Genomic DNA, 23889 nt, shown 5'->3' with positions numbered 1-23889 from the left:
ACTTTGCATCTCCGAAATCGATTCCTGACAGTGGCATCATGTGATGAATGTCTTAGGGAAAATGGTTAGTAGTGTACGTCTTTGGCATCTGGAGGGTCGTCTTCACTGATGAATCTGTTCAGAGCTAATGGAAGACTGCATGTTTACCACCGAAGGTTGTGTTCAGTAGGTCATGCCATATGGTGGAGGGGGTGGAGGGAATAATTTGGCAGGAGAGAACACTACTGGTCATTGTAAACGGAAATTTGGCACCTCAGGGTTTCATGGATTACATTCTTTGTCCGATTGTACTACAATTTCTACAACAGCTGCCATGTGGTGTCTTTTATCAGCATGACAACGCCAGACCCCATACAGCTCGAATCATCCAGAAATTCCTTTCAGACAACAATGTCAATGTGTAGCTGTGGTCTGCACACTACCAAGACATGTCCCCCCATAGTACACCTCTGGGATTGTCATTGATTGTTGTGTTCAACAGCGACCACATCCTCCAGTCAACCATCAAAGACTGATTCAGGCCCTCCAACAAGAATGGCAACGTATCCCACGTGACTTCATCAGACGACTTACTTTTTCTGTGCGCCGGAGAGTTCTTGCATGTCTTGTAGCAGGGGTGGTGATGGACGCTATTAATTTGACGTGTCATTGAACTTGAGCGATGATTTGAGATGTGTGTGCCCATTGTCCATTATGTTGAAAGCCTGTTTTTGCTAACCCACCTAAATTCGGGCAACTGTCATGCTAATATTGGATGCTGTATGACTGTCATTAGACAAACATCTCGTCTCTGAAATGAACATATTTTACAGAAAAAGGTCCAGAGTCTTTCTTCATTTTCAGATACTACAGTATTCTAGACTTGCCAAATATCATAGACTTGCATGGGCTGTATTGGATATATTGGTTTCAGGGTCTGTATTCATTCAGATTTGATCTTTTCAGTACATTTTACTTCATACATCTATCTTTTGTGGTTTTGAAACTAGAGAGATTCAAATCTATGGTAAAGTTTCTCATGGCCATCAGTTTTCTATAAGCATGAAAACAACAAAATCACATAATCATGAAACATTTTATTTACGATCAGGATGACATGATGCAATTATAATGACATATTTACATTATAATAAACAATGGACATTTTTTCTTTTCACATAAAATTAAAAAAATGCTTTGGAAACACATTAAAAACAAAAGAAATCTGAAAAAGAGAATCATTTGACAGATGCTCAACTAAAATATCAGTACAATTTTTTTCAGACTAAGTGAGCAAGTGATGAATGAGAACACTTATATAACGAACTCAGAGGTCATGTAAAATCTGACGAGCAACTTCCCAGCTACACTGTGTCATCTAAACCTCCACTGTCTCATACTTTCCCCTTTCACTCTCTCGAGATCAGTTATAAATATGCTTCTACATGATAATACACAAATCTCAGAGAAGCGACTAATCTAAAAGAATGTTCCACTGGTTCTATGTTAATACTGTATAATATTGTATCACCTTCATGCCAGACAATGATTAGATACTTCAATTTCAATACTTATATGTATATATTATTAAATTGGGTTATAAATTACGTCCACACTTCAGTTGTCAGTGATATTGAGTTTCAAACTCTGCACAGGAATCTATTCAACCGCTGGGCCACTGTTGTGCTCCTTGTGGAATAAACCTGGCCTCTTGTACTAGAGTGAGTGAGGGAGTGAGTTGGGTTTAACGCCGCCTTTAACAGTATTCCAGTTATATCATGGCGTGTCAGCTTAATGTGGGAGGAAAGCCTAAAGTGATGCAGGTCTCAGACGTTTACCACTTCGGTGAAACCCACGAGCACAATTTGGTGCTGACAAACCTAGCAACATAATCGGGGCGAACTGGGATTCGAACCCACAATCATAGGTTTCTGGCGTGCCCAAGGGACGCAACTCTGCACAGCGAATCGCGGCACCTTAGACGACTGGGCCACCCGTGCCCCCCTTGCACTAGAAGTTAATGTCACATCATATGGCCAGTCTCATAAACACAGAGCAATTAACCCGGCTTGCTCAAAATGTAATTGTATATTAATCAGTGAGTTGGGTCGAAAAGCTTTTTAACACTCAGTTAGAGAGCAGATAAAAAGTTTGAATTTCATGGTTGTATAAAAATCTTAATTCCTTAAGTTTTGGAGGGGGAGAGAGTGAGTGAGTATGGTTTTACGCCGCTTTTAGCAATATCCCAGCAATATCACGGTGGGGAAACCAGAAATGGTGTTCAGACATTGTACCCATGTCTGGAATCGAACCTGGGTCTTCGGCGTGACGAGTGAACGCTTTAACCACTAGGCTACCCGACCACCCTTTGGAGGGTGAGGAAGGCAGGGGTCAGGACTGTCAACAGGATTGCATTTGCTAATCATCAATTCAAAACATACAAGCTCTAATTATCACGTTATTTCTGTGAAAATGAACACCATCACTCTTGTAGGTAAAATAAGATGAAATCAAAGAAGGATTGCAGCAACCTCTGTTGTTCTTTGTTTTAATGACTTATTATGGAATGTTAATATTCTCCTGAAAATCTCTCTGAGCAAGTCAACATGTTCACACGTAACTTTTAGGTGGTGCGTAGGGTGTGTATGACCTAAACTAAAGTGAGTGAGTGAGTGAGTGTGGTTTTCATGCTTTTAGCAGTATTCCAGCAATATCACAGCGGGGGACACCAGAAATGGGCTTCACACATCGTGGGGAATTAAGGTGTTTCATATAACTTTTAAACCTTCCTCTAATAAGAAAAAAATGTGTATTCAAAAAGAAAGACAAATACTTGGACAAACAGCCATCCTCCCGACACAGATTTGTTGGAATACAACCCACAAAACATACTGGCAGTGGTCCAGCCTCGTCAATTTTTTTTTAACCATTCAGTGGTCATAAAGCCAGGTACAGAAACCACATGGGAAATAGGAGCACAGTCAATTCTAGGTGTCACAGGCACTGACGTGACTGTAATATTGCCAAATTGGGCAAATAACTCCATCACAAACCATATGTTGTGTATGGTTCAAATGGATTTAATAAATTATATCTATGTAAATATTAGGTTACATCTCCCAGATCAACTCATAACTATGCAGGGGTGGTCGGGTAGCCTGGTGGTTAAAGCGTTCACTCGTCACGCCGAAGACCCGGGTTCGATTCCCGACATGGGTACAATGTGTGAAGCCTATTTCTGGTGTCTCCCCCCCCCCCCCCCCCCCCCCCCGCCGTGATATTGCTGGAATATTGCTAAAAGCGGCGTAAAACCATACTCACTCACTCATAATTACGCAAAGAATGTAAATGGATCTGAGATACACAGACAACGTCATGAAAAACATTACACTACTACTTAAAGACTTAAAGAGAACAAAAACTAAATTTGTAAACTGTGAGCCAGGCTAAAAACATGAAGCTCATTTTCCATAAGTTCAGTAATTGGCCATAAAACCATTGATAATTGCTAAACCTGGGTAAAAATTACACTGAACATAATAATATTATTAGAGTCCAGTACAATGACCGTACAGCATTTATTCTGAATATTTCAAACTCACAGCTTTTTGATGAAAAGAATCTTTGCTATTTGTACATAACATAATGTGCATAGTGAACTCTGTACTCCTGTCCTGAGAGTCCTCCAACATGCAAACAGACAATCAGCAGTGGGAGCAGGTCCAATGTTTGATGTCAGGTAGCTCTTTAACTTTTACAACAACCCCACCAAACCCTGTTTGTGTATCTGGAAATGTTGACATTGCCAAAGATTTTTTTTAAAATAGATCCTCTGCATAAATGTTAGCACAACAGAAGTCATGAAACAACAACAACGCAACATACAAGGAAGCTTTTTGAATGGGCCCAGTCTTTCCTGTATTTCAACTCATTGCGGCAATGCTGTTCATATTTAATGTAAAAATATGATGAATAGAGCTGTTGTTGTGTGTGATGCCTCAACCAAAACCGCCTTCTCTTATTAACATAAATACAAAGAATACATCTTGGGGTTTCTGTGAGGGAAATTTGTAAACGTAATACAATTAGATAAAAACAAATAAAAAAATAAAATACAATTTAAAAAAATAATAATGTATTTGCCATTCTACTCCATCTGATGGATAAGAAAAACAAAAAACATAAAATTACAAAAAAATTAATAAAAATAATACAACTAGAAATCAAAACTATTGACTTGTAGATGAAAATTGATAAAAGGCATTGTATATTATCTCTGGCCTCTACAACCTTTTCATAAAGAGAACAAATTTTCTCATACATGTTTTAGTATAAATATTAAACATTCTGTACTTCTGCAGTATTAGTATATATGTTTTCCAAATAAAGAGACTCACCGACCCAAGCATCACAGAGAACCAAACAAAACTGACAGAGACAAATGGTTCATATTTTGACCAACCCAAGACAATTACTGGTAAGTAAATATTTGCAAACCTTGAAATAAAGAAAGTGTCACTTTATTATCAAGGAGTCCAAGCATGGCAAAAATTATACTGAAAAAAGAATCAGCAACAATGTAGCTGACTGCACCCAGACAGACTGACATCCTGAACTGTACAGCAATATGATGACCACCATTACCCTCACTTATAAGTGAGTGAGTATGGTTTTACCCTGCTTTTAGCAATATCCCAGCAATATCACGGCGGGGGACACCAGAAATGGGCTTCACACATTGTACCCATGTCGGGAATCGAACCCGTTTTTTTGGCGTGACGAGTGAACGCTTTAACCACTAGGTTGGTTGGTTGCTTGGTTTGTTGTCTAACGCCGCACTCAGCAATATTCCAGCTATATGACGGTGGTCTGTAAATAATCGAGTCTGGACCAGACAATCCAGTGATTAATATCATGAGAATCGATCCACACAATTTGGATCGATGACATGCATCAACCAAGTCAGTGAGCCTGACCACCCGATCCCGTTAGTCGCCTTTTACGACAAGCATAGTCGCCTTTTACGGCAAGCATGGGTTGCTGAAGACCTATTCCACCCCGGATCTTCCTGGGTCTTAACCACTAGGCTACCCAACCGTCCCCCCTCACTTATAAAGACAAAAGGGATTTAATACTTAGTTTTGTAGAGAATGTCCTTTTTCACATGGGCCTGTGACAGACATTTAGTGACAAATCCTTGATAAATATTTGGAACAAAAAAAAAAGACCTGTTGACCTGGCATGCCCTGTCCTCTGGACCCCCTGAACTGTGACAGGTCAAATCAAAACTCAACAAGTCCATTGTCTGGACACACTTCACCATGTTCAGAACATCCAAACTATGCATTGTTCAATCTACTGTTCTGGTACATTTAATCCTGATGTGAACAATGCTAAGACCTGTTCCTGTCTGGTTTGGCTTTGAGAAATGTCCGGCTCATAAAACACCAGACTATTCACGTGTGAAAGTATCCTTTTGAAAACATGATATTATTAAAGTCTTGTCATCGTTTCCCCAAATCGCTGTTTCATGTCAAATACAGGCTCTCACATTATTTTAAGACAACACAAATATTTGACACTATTGTAAAATGGACTTTACCTGACAGTACCAGTTTGAAAACCAGGTTCAGGCAAGTTGTGAAATGATATGTATCAACACTGAACAAAGCATGCTATGTTCAGAAATGTTCAACTTGACGTTGTAGTGCCATCTTCCCGAGGCAAGAGAGTCAACTGACTTTAAAAGTCCAGTTTCCACCTTTGCCGAACTAGGCAGGAATTCCTGGGCTTGATCGTAGCACCACCATTGGTTATTACAAGTGATGTCCCTTTTAAGCCTCTCCTATGGACGAATCAGACTCCACCTCTCGTGTCACATGCATTTGTTTCAAACAAAATGGCGACACCCAGTCAAGACGATCTGATCGATAATTTGGATCTATATTGTGATAAAACAGGTCTTACATCGCAAAGTGCATCAAATCACGCAAGCACCTTGATTAAAAGCATGAAAAGATCTGGAAAATATCTGTTGACGTGTTGGTGGTGCACATGCTTAGGAAATCCTGCTATCGACCGAAATCTGCATGAAAGTTCACGAACCTGATTTCGATGTGCGATTTTGATTGGACTACGCATAGACCCGTTAGTCCATACAAATTGTAACTCCATAATACCAGCCTAGTTCGGCAAGGGTGAAAACTGGACTTTTATAGTCAGTTATCTCCCTTGCCTCGGGAGGATGTAGTGCAGGTGTGAGTGACCTCAGCCTTATTTCCTGGACCTGGGAGTCTCATAGACTCCCTGCATATACTCTTGGTATCAACCACTATTCCATACACACCAGAAGTTGTCCTCAGTTAGAACTGGTTGACATGTAAAACAGGCTTCTCTGCAACTCTTTCCACAGACTCACAAATATTTCCTAATACACGGCCATGTCATGACAGACAGGACGAGCATGTTTTCTTGTGTCTCTGTAAGGCCCTGGGGTGTCGGTAGACTTTACCACAGACACAGGAATATGTCGTGTTGCCATGAACACTTTCCACGTGGATTTGTTTGTTCTGAGGTCTTGTGAAGCTCTTGCCACAGTGCTCACACACATACAGTCCTTTCCTGTTGGAGTCGGCGAAATCATCCGGAAATATCTGCATCGTTTTGTTGAAAAAGGGAAGGATCTGCTGTGAAGACAATACACCTCTAGAATCGTCTCTGTACGTGTCATGGTAAGAATGGTTGCCGAACCCTTGATTCAATTCCGTTCCAAAACCTGAAAACAACAAAAGGTAGCCATGCTTTGAACAGTTCAACAACAGACAGATGTACCTACTGTCATCACTTGGGGTGTCAGATTTAGTGAGTGATTGAATCTTTTACAATCTCATTAAAATCAGATCTTAGTTTTCGCTACCGCTAACCAAAGATCTGAGGACATCCCATTATGGGTCACATCAGAACGACCTTTCGTGAACATTGCCCGACCAACGAAATGACTGACATGAAATCGACATTAGCCAATCAGAAGGCAGCTAACTCGAGCTTTACGGCACTAGTTTCAAACTGGTGACTACGCTTCGAAACATAGTTTGACGTATTCTCGGTTAAAAAAATTAAAACTGACCAAAACACCATTCTGGAATGGCTTATAGATGGCCTAGATTGTATGGATATCATCATAAAACCCGTAACTGTCGTTCGGAATACCCCGTGTTAAATATTTCGAGGTTGCATGATTCCACATTCCGACTGTCACTTTCAGGATCTGGTAAGCGATGCTCTGATTGGTCGGATGAAAGGTCGTTCTGACGTGACCCCTAATGGGATGTCTTCAGATCTTTGTTTAGCGGTAGCGAGAACTTAGATCTGATTTTAATGAGATTGAATCTTTTACACAAAGAGTAACCGGTGCATCGTGAGATTTCATGTGACATGATATATTTTTTTCTGTATCGATACAAGACGATACAGTTGCTAAAAAAAATGGCTCTGCTACTGAAGCTTTTAGCAGTACCTTTTACACTTACGACACTTAAGATGATGCTTATTACTCTCTTCAAACTAAAAAACTTGGAAGAATGATGTTGGATGATAAATAAAATCTCACCCTCGTGTCTCAGAGTTTTTCCACTTTTATCAACTCGTGTTGATATATTTTATATCAAAAGACACTCGGGTGAGATTCTCTATATGTAAATTCCATGATGACCTTCAATCTCAATCGGATCAGGCAATCCGAACATACTGGGAAAACATTGTTTGCCTCTGGTTTTCCCAATAAATATATAATTGTTTGCGGGACATGATGGATGTCCTGACAAAAAAAATGTGAAAACAAATAAAATTGTTCAGCTACCCATTTCAGAGAAATATTGATATGTCTTGAAAACATGGCTGTACTCTGGTTATGTCTTCAACCAAGCCACCTTGCCAGCCTTCTTCAAGCATTCTGCAGCAAGGTATGTGATTTGGTGTTGAACGCAGGAGAACTTACATCCAGTCATGTGAGGTTATTGTTGCCTACATATGGTCAAGACTGTCATTGTGCTAAGAAAGAAGTATTCCGCCATGAAGTTTGTATCCGACACCTGGCGGCCATGTGACTGAGGTGTCTATGGATTGTTTAAAGTATTTGTTTTTGTGTATTTATGTAAATTTAACTACATGGGCACACAATTTCAACTATGAGCAGGTCATGAAGACGATTCGGTTATTTTTACCAACGTCAGAAACTTTCAGACTGCCAAAGAAACTGTATCTTTAGACATTCCAAATGATAGTGCATGTGCTCCATTTGGACCCATTTTGTCTCTCAAGAGTGATCTCCCTTTAAATGTGTGCACAATTTCTGTTCACTTAGAAATGATGGTAAACAGGTTGCAGTTGGTTTACACCTGGCATGCTAGAATTATCCCCATACCCAATGCAATACTTAACCCTTTGTGTTATAACATGCAAATAATTATCTTAAAACACACCGTCTTTGGGCTATAAGGCAGCCAAATTAAAAGTCCAAACCTTTGCTTCAAATCCTAGTACAATATGAAAGCCCATTGTTTGTGTCTCGTCATAGTTCCATGATTGAAATACCCTTTCTCTTTCACCAATATCATAATGACTGAAGATTAAGAGCGAATTCTTTTCTAATCCGTCAAATGAAAAAGTAATCACGATGCCCACCAACATACGCCTGTTCTCTGTGCTACGTTCCACCTCATCTTTGCTCAATGCCCCTGCTGTGAACGCATCTGCATAACGACTGCACAGGTTCTCTTATGTCTGCAGAGTCCTCGCGGGTATTTGTAAGCATTGCCACACACACAGGTGTACATCTTCACATCACCAATACCATGGACAGCCTCCATGTGACCCTTCCTATTGCTGCCATTAGTAAAACACTTCCCACACTCCTCACACTGCCACACACGCTTCCTCTGAGTCAACTCATTAAAGATGTCTGGCTCACGCAAAGCATCATGTGATATGTCCCCTCTAAGCAATATGTCAACTACTCTAGATCGGGGGCCTGGATTTGAAAGGCTGGGTAGTTCTTGATTTGGATTCATCACACAAGTCCCCAAATCTGAAAGAACAATAACCGTATGTTGGTTTAAAGTTGCAAGATCGGAGTTACATTTATTGTCTATGGCCTATATTTTTGGTATATTTTCTAGAACCGTATTTTCTTGAGTATAGTGCACACCCATGTATAATGTGCACCCCCATCTAGCGGATTCAGTATTTTTGAATAAAAATCGAATATCAAGCGCAGAAAAAAATTACACCGCACCCCTTCAGCAAAGTCCGGTAAACGAACGGGTGATGAGATACTTGGTCAGTACAAATTCAAAATTTGAGATAAAAAATCACCAGACAGGTTGATTTACCATTTAAATTGTATTTTTTGTTCTGCTAGGCATTGTTTTACATCCAGGGATTAAGATTACCCTGTGTATTTTCTCAGAACCTAAGCCGTACACATCAGCAGTACACACGTTTTCTTGGAATCTACTGGTGATTCGGTCAAGACACACCCAATGACATAACTTTACAGGATTTTCGTGTATAATGCGCACCCCCTTCATCACAGCTGTATTTTTGGGGAAAAAAGTGTGCACTATACTCAAGAAAATACAGTACTCAAATATCGTCTCCACACTAAACATTTGGGATTCAACATCTATTTAATTTTACCAAACCAACTTCATTCAGTTGCACACTGCTCCGGGGTGGGTCAAATCGCCGCGGTTTCATACCACAAGACGTTAAAAGATGGTTGTTGTTGTTACCCTGACTGACTCTTGGCATGAAGTGGATAAATAGAGGTTATCACGCGAGTGTGTTTGGGGCTGGTAAATATCCTGCATTAGGAATAAACATTGTATTTAGCAAGCCTTGGCGAGCTAAATACATAGTGTTTATTCCTAATACAGGATATTTACCATCCCCAAACACACAAGCGTGATAACCTCATTATCATATTATGTCATTCTTAAAATCTGTACTTCAAAAGCGCTTTCACTCTCTCACAAACATTACGGAAACATTGCGAGTTTTCCTGGAATGCGCGCATTAATATTTATTACGTCACAGGGTAAGTGATGTGTCAGTCGGACAGTGACAGTAGCCAATATAGTTCCAACTGAAATCTATTTCTTATACAGTGGCGAAGCAACATAAACGCAAAACAACAATTGTTTTTAATTGCCTTTCGCGGCAATCCATCGGTCTGTCCGCTAGAGTAACTGCTCTTTGTCAAAGGGAAGCTACTCTAACCCTAGTCTATGAGACGTCATGGCCACGGCCACGTTGTTGACAGTCGGTCTGTCCTGTCACAACGTTAAGAAGTGTAGTCAGATGTAAACACAGCGATAAAACGAAACAAGGTAACAATTCAAACATACTTCGGCCAAATCCAACTATTTTATTTTGTGGAGAAGGTTTCAAGCCGCAGAGGTCTACAAGCATAGATATGGCTACTGATCCCACTTGGCTAGGCCTCGTGCCCTCGCAAATGTTTCGAAAGTTGTATCTCCAAAGTTGCCAAAACTTATAAAATCCCTTAGTGGCATCACAGTTAGACACTGATTTTCAGTATATTAGACTGTTCTTTTGATAATGATAGGAATTAGCCTTGTAGTTTATCCAGTTTCCTGATAGTTAATTCTGACTCGATCGCCGAATGACAAGTGCGACGCCATGTTTGTTTATAAACACTGAAAGTAGTCCCTACTTGACCTTTGATATTTGCATCTCTATCCGCATATGACCCCAACGGATATCGTTCTTGTCCGTTGGCTTTATCCTGCCGAGAAACCTACCCATTATATGATAAAAGAAAAGACTGGTCGGCTCAGAGTCATTATACACTTTAATTCAGTGAGTGGGGCATTCATGTTAAACTGCATTGTGGTGTCTCAGAGGGCTATCAGAATAAAACCGGCATTAGTCCAGACTACAAACACATACACATACACATACACATACACATACACATACACACGCACACGCATGCATGCTAGCACACATATGATGAGTCAATATGTCAGAAAACTTCCCCAATCTCCAAAACAATACAAACGGTGGTCATATAAAGCCAACCAAACCAAGCAAGATGCTATTAGAACAATGATTTTTCAAATGTTGTCAACCATCTATGAACTTCGGATCTCATCGGATACGGTTGCCATCAGAACAAGACTGACACCGTTACGCTCAGATACATATTACTGTCTGTGATACATGACTATGATATTGCATACGACTGTATTGATAAGCCAATCAGCATCTCCGATGTTTTCAGGAATTTATCAACAAAATATACTTGATTACCCTTAGGATATTTATTGCATCAGGGCACTAATAGACAACCTTCAGGAGGTTTGTTGGTTGGTTGTTTAACGCTGCACTCAGCAATATTCCAGCTATATGAAGGCGGTCTGTAAATAATCGAGTATGGACCAGACAATCCAGTGATTAATATCATGAGCATCGATTGGGAATTGGGAACTGGGATTGACCCGTTAGTCACCTCTTACGACAAGTCAAAGTCACCTTTTACAGCAAGCTATTCTAGGTCTTGCCAATATAGACTGTCTAACCCTGGCAAACTGTAGACTGTCTTGCCAATGTAGACTGTCAACATTAGAATTTCTGGGCTCGATCATAGAGCCACCAGTGGCTATTACGAGTTATGTCCCTTCTAAGTCCCTCCTACTGACCAATCAGATTTCACCTATTCTATCACTTGCAATTGCTTCAAACAAAACGGTGACGCCAAGTCAAGACCATCTGATCAATAGTCAACATCTGTAATATAATAAAACAGGCCTTACCTTGCGAAGTGCATCAAATCACTTGAGCACCTTGATTAAAAAACATGAAAAGATTTGTAGTATCTGTCGACACACAGTTGGCGGTACACATGTTTCGACAGAAATCTTCACGTTAAAATTCAAGTTGTTTACAAAAGGAATGTCTAATTTGTTAATGATTTTGATTGGACTATGCAAAGATTCGTTAATACAGCCAATATTTAACTCTGGAATTTCAGCCTAGTTCGGCAAGGGTTGAAACTGGACTTTTATAGTCAGTTAACTCCCTTGCCTCGGGAAGATGGTTCTTCTGTGGACAACCATGAAATACAATTCTCACAATCAATTACCTGTCAAATCATCACTATTGTTGTACATTGTCAGATTGACTTGCAACTTGTTTGGCAAAAGCGCAGTCATTCCTGTGTCTGATCAAGTTACATGGATATTTATACTGCTTCCCGCAAACACATGTGTAAGTTTTAGTTCCATGCACTGCCTCAACGTGAAACCTTTTGTTATTGGAATTTGTGAAGGTTTTCCCGCAATGTTCACACTGCCAAAGTCTTTTCAATGAAGTACTGTCACCAAGTGGCAAGGAAAGGAATTCGTCAAAATTCTTAGTAAATGCACTTCCATATATTTTCCCAAAGTCAGCCTGGATATCTGCCCCCGATATAGCCTGGATATCTGCCCCCGATATAGCCTGGCTTGGTATCAGTCCCAAACCTGCAAGCAACAAAAATAGACCTAGTGACTTGGAAAGTTATCTTAACCTATAATTTCTCAAAACCAAAACAGATGAGTCATTGGGGTGATTGAGTGAATGAGTTTGGTTTTACGCCGCTTTTAGCAATATTCCAGCAATATCATGGCGGGGGACACCAGAAATGAGCTTCACACACACTAAGTCGGGACTCAAACCAGGGCTTTCGGCGTGACAAGTGAACACTCTAACCAGTAGGCTACCCGACCACCACAATGAGTGATTGGACAATTCACAATATTATTTAGTTACACATACCGTATTCGATGTAATAAGCGCCCAGGGCGCTCTCAAAATTAGAAATAGGGGCTCTTATTAGAATATTATTTTGTTGAGTTGAAAGATAAATTTCGTGGTTTATGCTGGCAGCCTGAAATGTTTATATACGAGAGATATATTTTTCCAGAATTTAATTGCCCATAATTAAGGGTGCATGTAACACACAAAGTGCATATTACACGCGAATAAATAAGTCTTGTGTACATTGATCAATCGGAAAGGGAGCTAATTGGGATTGTTCACGAGCCAATATATTAGCAAATATCGCCGCTTATTAGAGCAGGGCGCTTATTACCTCGAATACGGTATACAACATCAGAGCATCGAGGATCAGGTGACTTTGATCAGCATGTTCTTTATCAGTTTGTTTGGTTGTCTAGCATGTATGATCCTTGAGTGGATTCTGGGTCTAATATGTCTCCAGTACCTCAAGTGTGTCATCGCAGACAACTAATTATTGTCTGTCACTGTGTTCCGACAGCATGGAGCATTGCTGACGTTCTCAACCACTGGTTTGCTGCTACCGATGTGATGATAATATATACCGGCACCAGTTTTCAAACTCAGACTTGACAAGTATCTTTTTGATAAGCATGAAAACTTTTATTCATGTATCTTTCGTAGTTTCTGAGAAAACTTGTCCCTATTTCACACTGTATGCATTACATTAAAAAGCATGGAGCAAGGGCAATAACTCCATAAAAAATGAATTTACGACACCAATTTTCGAACGAAGTTAAGATTTGTTTGTTTGTTTCTTGTCCAGCTATATGACGGCGGTCTGTACATAATCCAGTGATTGACATCATGAGCATCGATCTACGCAATTGGCATACGATGACATGCATCAACCAAGACTGACCACCCGATCCCGTTAGTTGCCTCTTACGACAAGCATAGTCCCGTGTTACGGCTAGCATAGTCACGTGTTACGGCAAGCATAGTCGCGTGTTACGACAAGCATAGTCACGTGTTACGACAAGCATAGTCGCGTGTTACGACAAGCATAGTCACGTGTTACGACAAGCATAGTCGCGTGTTACGACAAGCATAGTCGCGTGTTACGGCAAGCATGAGCTGCTGAAGTACTAAGTTAAGATCATGGCAAGTAACATCAGAACATCAGGGTGTAAAATTTCATTTCTCAGCTTAAATAGTTTTTGCGAAACTTTGTCCCCATTGAGAAGCGTGGCTGGATGGATGAACGAACTCCATTCCTATATCCCCCGCCATATTTTGTGGCTCCAGGGATTCAGCTAAGTTTTTGAGGTACTGAGAAATTACTCACAAGTTACATTGGGTATTGATAGTTTTCTTTGGGTATTCAATATATTTTTAATCCCTTATGTACAGTTTATTGGATTGCTTTACATCAATGAGTAGACATTTTTAAAAAATAATTCTACTTTAATGCTGTTTCAGGTGACTTTTTATTTGAATCTATTCATCTGTTGCTAAATTCACAACAAGGATAAAACAGAAGTAACGCCTTGTTTATGCATTACATGTATTCACAGCAGTAGACTAGAGTTCAGATATGCATTCAATCAGTGAAGAAAAATATGTAAAGAATTATAGGTAACTTGGGTACCCGGGTTGGGTTGGTACTGAGTAGGACCTGGGTACCCACAGGACTACCTGGACCCGTGGTTAGTCACGTGATTATATTAATGGCAAAAATTATCTGAGTGAGTCATTACTGCTTGATGCTGCATCGCCAACCTTTCAGTTAATGCCCTATGTGAGTCATTACTGCTTGATGCAGACATCGCCAACCTTTCAGTTAAACGTCCTATGTGAGTCATTACGGCTTGATGCTGCATCACCAACCTTTCAGTTAAACATCCTATGTGAGTCATTACTGCTTGATGCTGCATCGCCAACCTTTCAGTTAAACATCCTATGTGAGTCATTACTGCTTGATGCTGCATCGCCAACCTTTCAGTTAAACATCCTATGTGAGTCATTACTGCTTGATGCTGCATCGCCAACCTTTCAGTTAAACATCCTATGTGAGTCATTACTGCTTGATGCTGCATCGCCAACCTTTCAGTTAATGTCCTATGTGAGTCATTACTGCTTGATGCTGCATCAGCAACCTTTCAGTTAATGTCCTATGTGAGTCATTACTGCTTGATGCTACATCAGCAACCTTTCAGTTAATGTCCTATGTGAGTCATTACTGCTTGATGCTACATCAGCAACCTTTCAGTTAATGTCCTATGTGAGTCATTACTGCTTGATGCTACATCAGCAACCTTTCAGTTAATGTCCTATGTGAGTCATTACTGCTTGATGCTGCATCAGCAACCTTTCAGTTAATGTCCTATGTGAGTCATTACTGCTTGATGCTGCATCAGCAACCTTTCAGTTAATGTCCTATGTGAGTCATTACTGCTTGATGCTACATCAGCAACCTTTCAGTTAATGTCCTATGTGAGTCATTACTGCTTGATGCTACATCAGCAACCTTTCAGTTAATGTCCAATGTGAGTCATTACTGCATGATGCTGCATCAGCAACCTTTCAGTTAATGTCCTATGTGAGTCATTACTGCTTGATGCTGCATCAGCAACCTTTCAGTTAATGTCCTATGTGAGTCATTACTGCATGATGCTGCATCAGCAACCTTTCAGTTAATGTCCTATGTGAGTCATTACTGCTTGATGCTGCATCAGCAACCTTTCAGTTAATGTCCTATGTGAGTCATTACTGCTTGATGCTACATCAGCAACCTTTCAGTTAATGTCCAATGTGAGTCATTACTGCATGATGCTGCATCAGCAACCTTTCAGTTAATGTCCTATGTGAGTCATTACTGCTTGATGCTGCATCAGCAACCTTTCAGTTAATGTCCTATGTGAGTCATTACTGCTTGATGCTACATCAGCAACCTTTCAGTTAATGTCCAATGTGAGTCATTACTGCTTGATGCTGCATCAGCAACCTTTCAGTTAATGTCCTATGTGAGTCATTACTGCTTGATGCTGCATCAGCAACCTTTCAGTTAATGTCCTATGTGAGTCATTACTGCTTGATGCTACATCAGCAACCTTTCAGTTAATGTCCAATGTGAGTCATTACTGCATGATGCTGCATCAGCAACCTTTCAGTTAATGTCCTATGTGAGTCATTACTGCTTGATGCTGCATCAGCAACCTTTCAGTTAACATCCTATGTGATTCATTACTGCTTGATGCTGCATCGCCAACCTTTCAGTTAATGTCCTATGTGAGTCATTACTGCTTGATGCTGCATCAGCAACCTTTCAGTTAATGTCCTATGTGAGTCATTACTGCATGATGCTGCATCAGCAACCTTTCAGTTAATGTCCTATGTGAGTCATTACTGCTTGATGCTGCATCGCCAACCTTTCAGTTAAATGTTGAAAGCCATTAACATCACATTCTACACACTGAGAAGCAGGTGAACCATTTATCAATCTCACCAGGTTCATTTCCACATTTGATCAGACTCAAATTTATTGATATTTGCGTGAATGTGATTGCTGAGAAGCATCTTTCTGGAACAATAAGAATCTTGCACCTATCCGCAGTCTACCACAAGATTAAACATAATAATAACGTAATTCATATGAAAGATATAAACAATAGATGATTTATTTCACATAGCACACAGAAGACAATACATGAACTACCAACAAGATCATTGTTAACATGAACAATTCAGAAATAAATAGAATTGTTCCTTTGTAGACTTCCTTCTTGAACACAATCATGTCCAGTACAGGTCTCTGCCTCACAGAGGCAGACACATTACAACAGGGATGAGTGAGTGAGTAAGCATGGTTTTATTCCACTCTTAGCAATAGTCCAGCAATATCATGGTAGGGAAAACACATTGTGACCTTGTTGGGAATCAAACCCAGGTCGTAGTTGTGATGAGTGAACACTTTAACTACTAGGCTACCCCTCCACCCCCATTTCAACTTGCAGCGTTAGAAATTGGCACAAGTCCTGTAGTCCAATAGTTAAGGTATCATAAGGACTTGTAGAAATTTGCTATTTCTAAGGGGTTTGCTATATGTTATCATTGTAAGGACTAGTGGACTAAAAATGTTAGTCTCTACCACTGACTTGTTGGTTATGTAACAGGTAGAACTTTTTAGGAAACAGGCAGTCCATTCAGATTTTCACTAGTCTCATAACTAGCAGACTAATTAATGGCTGTGTTTCATCAAATCCCGCCTATTTACCTGAACTAGAAAGATACTGATAGTCCTTTTCAAAGCTTTTCGAAATTGAATTCCAACAAATTGAACTTGATTATGATGCATCACCAAACATTCATTCAGTCACAGTGAACCCTCATAAACACTTAAGTCCTGAAAATGATGAAACAGTATTAAGTTCTTCTTGGGTCCATGGAGTGACGACATTAGATCAATAATCCCAATCAGGAATTTTGTTTGTTTGTTTGTTTGTTGTTTAACACCACACTCAGCAATATTACAGCTATATGACAGCGGTCTGTACATAATCGAGTCTAGACCAGACAATCCAGTGATTGACATTATAAGCTTTAGTAATTACATCTTCTTAAACAATAGAGTTTAAAGGTGTTCAAGTTTCAGGGTGTATTTAACTACTGCAGAGTACAATTTTTAAAGGACTTATGTATCCTTGCTAATAGCCGTCATATAGCTGGAATATTGCTGAGTGCGGCGTTAAACAACAACAAAAAAAACCTTGCTAATAGAACCCTTCCACAACATCATTACATCACTGTCTCCAAACAACCGTTCATAAATTATTTCCCTGCTGAATCGCCATGGCACACTTTTTCCTATGACCAAACAGCCCCCTGGGGTACTTGTACACCTTCCCACAAACACAAACATATGTCTTGACATTTCCTATCCCATGCACAGCCTCCATGTGGTATTTCCTGTTGCTAGGGTTGGTGAAACTCTTGCCACACTCATCACACTGCCACTGCCGCTTCCCGTAGGAAACTGTTTCTGAATGGTCAGAGAAGGGAAATCTCGGGTCATGGGGCTGTTGTCCAAAAGGGTAAAACAAATGACCTTGACCTGTGGTCTGACCTGAAGGTCTGGACAAATCCTGACCTGAAAACAAAACAAACACCTACAGTGATGGAGACTGGTCATGAGGTAGAAATTTCAGGGACTTTCTAGAGTGAGTGAGTGAGTTGGGTTTTACACCGCTTTTAACAGTATTCCAGTTATATCACGGCGTGTCAGCTTATTGTGTGAGGAAAGCCCGAAGTGATGCAGGTCTCAGACGTTGACCACTTCGGTGAAACCCACGAGCACGGGTAGGGTGCTGACAAACCTAGAAACATAATCGGGGTGAACCGGGATTCGAACGGACTTGCTAGAAGCCAGGTAAAGAATCGCACCAAACATCATAAAACGTAAAAGCCAGAAAATAACCAGTCACAATTCATCTACCAAAATTCCAATGAACGTAATAGGCAAAACTGTAGTGACCATTATACGAATGGATCACCGAAAATCATTGATGACACCAGGTGTTTTCGGGAACAAGGTCCGTCCCGCCCAATCGGCAGGAAATCCATCCTTTCCCGTGAGTGTATTGAGAACAAATACTGCTATGATCATACTATTGCACCCCTTAAGTAACAACGTAACGCCTCTTCAGAACTAGTGATGATTTGAAAGCGTCCATGACCTGAAGGCAACACATCACTGAGAAAATAAAATGACAGCAGTTGCCATCTTGTCACCCAACACTATCAAATATTTTGATAGATATCATGAGGATAAAATATATGTATAACAAACACACTATGAAGTGTTTCCTCAGTTGTTTTTATTAAGATTAAAATTTGTTTTTCCATGACATCCATGTTGATGAAAAAATTAAAGTGAGTGAGTATGATTTTACGTCACTTTTAGCATTATTCCAGCAATATCACGGAAGGGGACACCAGAAATGGCCTTCACACATTGTACCCTGGGGAATCAAACCCGGGTCTTTGGCGTGACTGGTGAATGCTTTAACCACTAGGCTAAAGCCTACACACACACATATTTAGAGACACATCCATCAACATTCTTACAACTTCCCCTGTATTTTATGAACCTCAGGAGCACTGGCCGCGTTAGGTCTCATCATCACAGGTTTGACTTGAAGAATAATATTGCGTCTGTATGGGGCTTGCTATAAAGATCGACAATAGGAATTATCGTCGATGGAAAGGAGTATTAACGATTATCGATATGAGTGAGTGAGTGAGTTTGGTTTAACGCCGCTTTTAACAGTATTACAATTATATCGTGGCGTGTCAGCTTAATGTGGGAGGAAAGCCCGAAGTGATGCAGGTCTCAGACGTTTACCACTTCGGTGAAACCCTTGCACGGGTATGGTGCTGACAAACCTAGAAACATAATCGGGGCGAACCGTGATTCGAACTATCGATATGAAAATAGTGTCATCGATGATATCTCACATAAACAACTGTGCTGAAATAAAGTATAAATTTACCCAAACAGACTGGTTATTGTCAATAATGTCAAAGCCAAAGAGGGAAGGCAACTGTTTTTGTTATAACTCAAATATCCACAAAGTGATCCGTGCATGAAGTGGCATGAAGTATGTTATTTTGGGGGGTTTTTTTTTTGCATATTTGCTACTTCTCCGTTAGGAATTACTTCTCCGACAGGCTGTCATATAGCTGGAATATTGCTGAGTATGGCGTTAAAACAACAAACAAACAAAACTTCTCCGATATGTATCGATAATTGATCAATATTCAGTTATTGATTATTGATCTCTATGATCTGTATTGATGGCCAGCCCTAGTCTTACAAAAATGGAATGGAGTAAAAAAAATTACATTGTGGGAACCGGAGGATATAAGATGGGGGATGTATGGCTGTTTGAACTGTTAAAAATAACAAATAGTGTATATTCCATGTTTCATATAAAATACATTTAGTTCTAGTTCGAAATACATTCCAAGTTTATGGTGTCAATTGATGATTCTCTTCAATGTAAATTTGAAATCTTAGCCATAATAGGCTAATGGCCATAATTGATATTAACCAAGAGTGGCCTCAACTCAAACAGATGGAGAAAAATCCCTGCCTCATGTTGCATATTATAGTTAAAACTATCCATTTTGGTTGAAAATTTTGGTTGAAAATGTAAAACCTCAAGTAAGGGAAAAGCCCGAGAGCTGAAGGTTTTATAACCCCCACCGTCTACATGTAGGAAATACCACAAAGAACAAGAAAACACCAGGATGCCTCATAGTGAAACAATACAGTTGTCGCGGTATCAAACAAAATCAGTGACAGTGGGCAAGAGAAAGGCCAAGTGCAGAATGCAGACAACTGAAGTCATGACATGTGAGATTGAACACCCTTTCACCACCTGCCCCGGTGACAGGGAATACATTGGGTTACTACACTAAATGTGATATGTGAGGTTGCAGTTTCGCGTCACGTCATGGAATTGTCATTTAAAACACATCATTGTGACTTGGAATTAGATTAGATGCATATTAAAACGCTGTTTAAACAATTCCAATGTAAAAATTAGGTTTTACAATTCCAATGTAAAACCTCTTAGCTGGACTCACTTGTAAGTACTACCTCTCACAAGGGTACTATGAGACAGCAAGATACCTAAAATACTATAAGAAAAAGTGGTAGGTTTATGCTAAAAAAATAATAATAGTTTTGGTTCTCAGGCACTGCCCGCGTAATATATAAAGTCTGCCGCATGTTTTGTTATTATTTCTATTTTCAAAAATAAAATAAAATATATCTTTAATTACTCCACGTCTTGAAAACATGACCCCGGCAGTGAAATGCTACAGTACTTAAGAACAAGATATTATTGTAAACAAAATTGGTTACAAACTAGCTTGAACTTAAAAAAAAAAATATAAAAAAAATATATAAAAAAAAACACCGCTCGCCTGTGCTATAATTTCAAAAACCATTGCCTGAGAACCAATTCTTATATTTTTTTAGCCTGATACCTGATAAATGTGAGGGCACCTGACAAGAGGGAAGGGACTCATCGCACTATCACATTACCAGTGCAGTCACCAAGATGCGCCCAGAAGTCAACACTATTCTTAAGCATGTTAGTTTATCATATGTCGTCATATATACTACTCACCATTTGACAGGGATATTCGGGGAGTACAGGTGGAGTATAAATCTGACTGGATGTGTGGAGACGCTGGACCTTACACACGTTAAGCTTTACCAAATGCATTGTCATGAAAGTTCAAAAAGATTCTGAATTTTTACCACTAGTTTAAGGAGTTATAGTTTCCAAACTTATCACAAAACTAGATTATTTTGAAAAGAATAACTTTTTTTCTTGACTTCATATTGTACTTGTTGGCTTGTAATGCTTCTCCCTGCTTCAGTTAATGATAATGTATAAGTTGACAGTTGTGGGCTAGAAACACATAGGGTACAATTTATTTACATTTACCGTATTCGACGTAATAAGCGATCCGCTCTAAAAAGTGCCCACGGCGATATTTGCTAATATATTGGCAAGTGAACAATCCCAATTAGCACCCCTTCCGATTGATCAATGTACACAAGACTTATTTATTTGTGTAGAATACGCACTCGTGTGTTAAATGCACCCTTAATTATGGGCTGTGTTTATAATACGCACAGACTTTTCTTTTGTATCATTCTAGGCTGTCAGCATAAACCACAATACTTACGATCTTTAAACTCTGGTGTGTTGTTCTCACCAAAATTATATTCTAATAAGAACCCCCCATTTCTAATTTTGAGAGTGCCCTGGGCGCTTATTACGTCAAATACGGTAGTTACGTCAAATCAGTTATATCTCCAAAAATTAATTCATTTATGAAAGACAATTTCAGCCAAACTGAATGACTAATTTACTTTAAAATGCATGATGTTTACGTGACATGGTTGGTAATTTCCGTTTCGTGACAGTAACTAAGCCATACCCTGTCCATTCTCTAGATATTTCAGATGTGAGGAATAAAAATATCGATGTATTCCGAAAAACATAATACCATAAAAATATGGATCATGAATAGAATTACTTACACTATGACAACTGAAAACATAATTTTCCATCATAAATCACTTACCCAAATGCCACTGCTGACAGTGAATGATGTCAGTTTAAACATGTGGTCTAGTTGCATATGTCTGGTCCACTGACAGATTCACACAACCCCCATCTTGGAATTTCCAAATACTGTATTCGACGTAATAAGCGCCCCGCTCTAATAAGCGCCTACGGCGATATTTGCTAATATATTGGCTAGTGAACAATCCCAATTAGCACCCCTTCCGTTTGATCAATGTACACAAGACTTATTTATTCGCGTATAAAACACACTCGTGTGTTATATGCACCCACAATTATGGGCAATTAAGTTCTGGAAAAATATATCTCTCGTATATAAACATTTCAGGCTGTCAGCATAAACCACGAAATTTATCTTTCATCTCTGTTCTTTTTCACCAAAATAATATTCTAATAAGAGCCCCTTATTTCTAATTTTGAGAGCGCCCTGGGCGCTTATTTCATCAAATACGGTACGTCATAAGCATAAATTACAAAATGTGAATCGGATTTTTTCCGTATTGAAATTTCCAGATAAAAGTGTATGAAGCGCTCATAAATGGTTTGAATCAAGTCCTCTCGTACAGCTGTATATCCAACAGTGTGGTTGTGCTGCACAACACTAGCTGGAGATAATTGCGTCACATATGATGACATCTTTAAAAATGGCTTTAAAATGAACTTGGACCACCTGACACTACCACATCCCTGTCATCGGGAGTAAATGGTTACTGGCATCATAATAAGGGGCGTTTCTTGTGATGCTTTATGTAACAAAGCTTCTATTTTGGTCAATATTTTACGAGCACAACATTATCCTCACTGTTATTAAATTTCACAAATACTGCAGGGGCATTTCGAACGATGATTTTAAAGACATTGCCGTGCAACTGACATAAGATAGTTTAAAATATCAGATCTATGTTTGAAAAACCTGGTTGGACAAGCTCTGGCTGGTAGAGAGGTTTTATGGTTTTGGTGTGTATGGTTTTACGCCGCTTTTAGCAATATTCCAGCAATATCACGGCGGGGACACCAGAAATGAGCTTCACACATTGTACCCATGTCGGGAATTGAACCCGGGTCTTTGGCTTGACGAGCGAACGCTTTAACCACTAGGCTACCCGACCACCCCTGTTGGAAATAAGAGCCTGCCAGAAGGCCTGTGGCGGGTAGATCTCATGTCGGGCCCGTAGTTTCAAATTGGTATGGGTCCTTATGGCCTGCAGTAAGTTTACGTGTCGTGTCAACATATTTGTGACAAGAAGCTGCAGTTTTAGAAATGAGGGCCTGAAAAGTTTAGTTGGGGCCTGCAGCTTCAATAGTTTGTAGGTCCTGATGGCAGCCTTGCAGTTTATTTTTTCTCAAACATTGACCATGTGAGTGAGTGAGTTGGGGTTTACACCGCTTTTAACAGTATTTCAGTCATATCATGGCGTGTCAGCTTAATGTGGGAGGAAAGCCCAAAGAGATGCAGGTCTAAGACATTTACCACTTTGGTGAAACCTACGAACACGGGTATGGTGCTGACAAACCTAGAAACATAATCGGGACGAACCGGGATTCGAACCCACAATCATAGGTTTCTGGCGTGCCCAATGGACGCAACTCTGCACAGCGAATTGCGGCGCCTTAGACGACTGGGCCACCCGCGCCCCCCATTGACTATGTGGATACCAAAGCTTGAAGAGGGACATTCAGAATAACCAGAATTTACGTTTCATATTTTTCTCTATCCAGGGATACTGGAATCTGTTTGTGGACCTGGGTATCTGTGAACCCAGACAAAACATACCTTATTCCTGTTAACATGTCCCATAATTATTTTAATATTCACGTCATATTCACTTAATATTCCTTTTAGCAGTTCACAATTTCTCAGTCTTTCTATGCATGTCCATTTCTTTGTACAAAGATTGTTGCAATCCCCTCATTATATTCCTTGGGGAAGACTTCAAGT

General features: G+C 39.8%; 1 protein-coding gene across 3 annotated transcripts in view; it reads right to left on the bottom strand.

Moving 5' to 3' along the window:
• Positions 1–6201: 6201 nt before the first annotated feature.
• The window catches only part of LOC139447999 (uncharacterized), a 38740-nt gene continuing 21052 nt past the window's right edge, over positions 6202–23889 (bottom strand). Inside the window, exons 1-2 of one of the 3 annotated variants that reach the window (XR_011652054.1) lie at positions 8662–8958; positions 6670–6754 (exon numbers count right to left, since the gene is read on the bottom strand). Coding sequence is in view for 2 of the 3 variants with exons in the window: in XM_071229500.1 (XP_071085601.1) it covers positions 6423–6754 (332 nt within the window). In the remaining variant the exon portion in view is untranslated. Of the gene's footprint in view, positions 6755–8661; positions 8959–17232; positions 17930–23889 lie in introns of those variants that run through there. The other 2 variants (XM_071229500.1, XM_071229501.1) reach the window with 2 other exon arrangements.

This window comes from Haliotis cracherodii, unplaced genomic scaffold (assembly GCF_022045235.1).
Source record: "Haliotis cracherodii isolate W230 unplaced genomic scaffold, xgHalCrac1.p SCAF_7, whole genome shotgun sequence".
NCBI lineage: Eukaryota > Metazoa > Mollusca > Gastropoda > Lepetellida > Haliotidae > Haliotis > Haliotis cracherodii.
The sequence above is the reverse complement of the archived record's forward strand: the minus strand, read 5'-3'. Positions and strand labels throughout refer to the sequence as shown.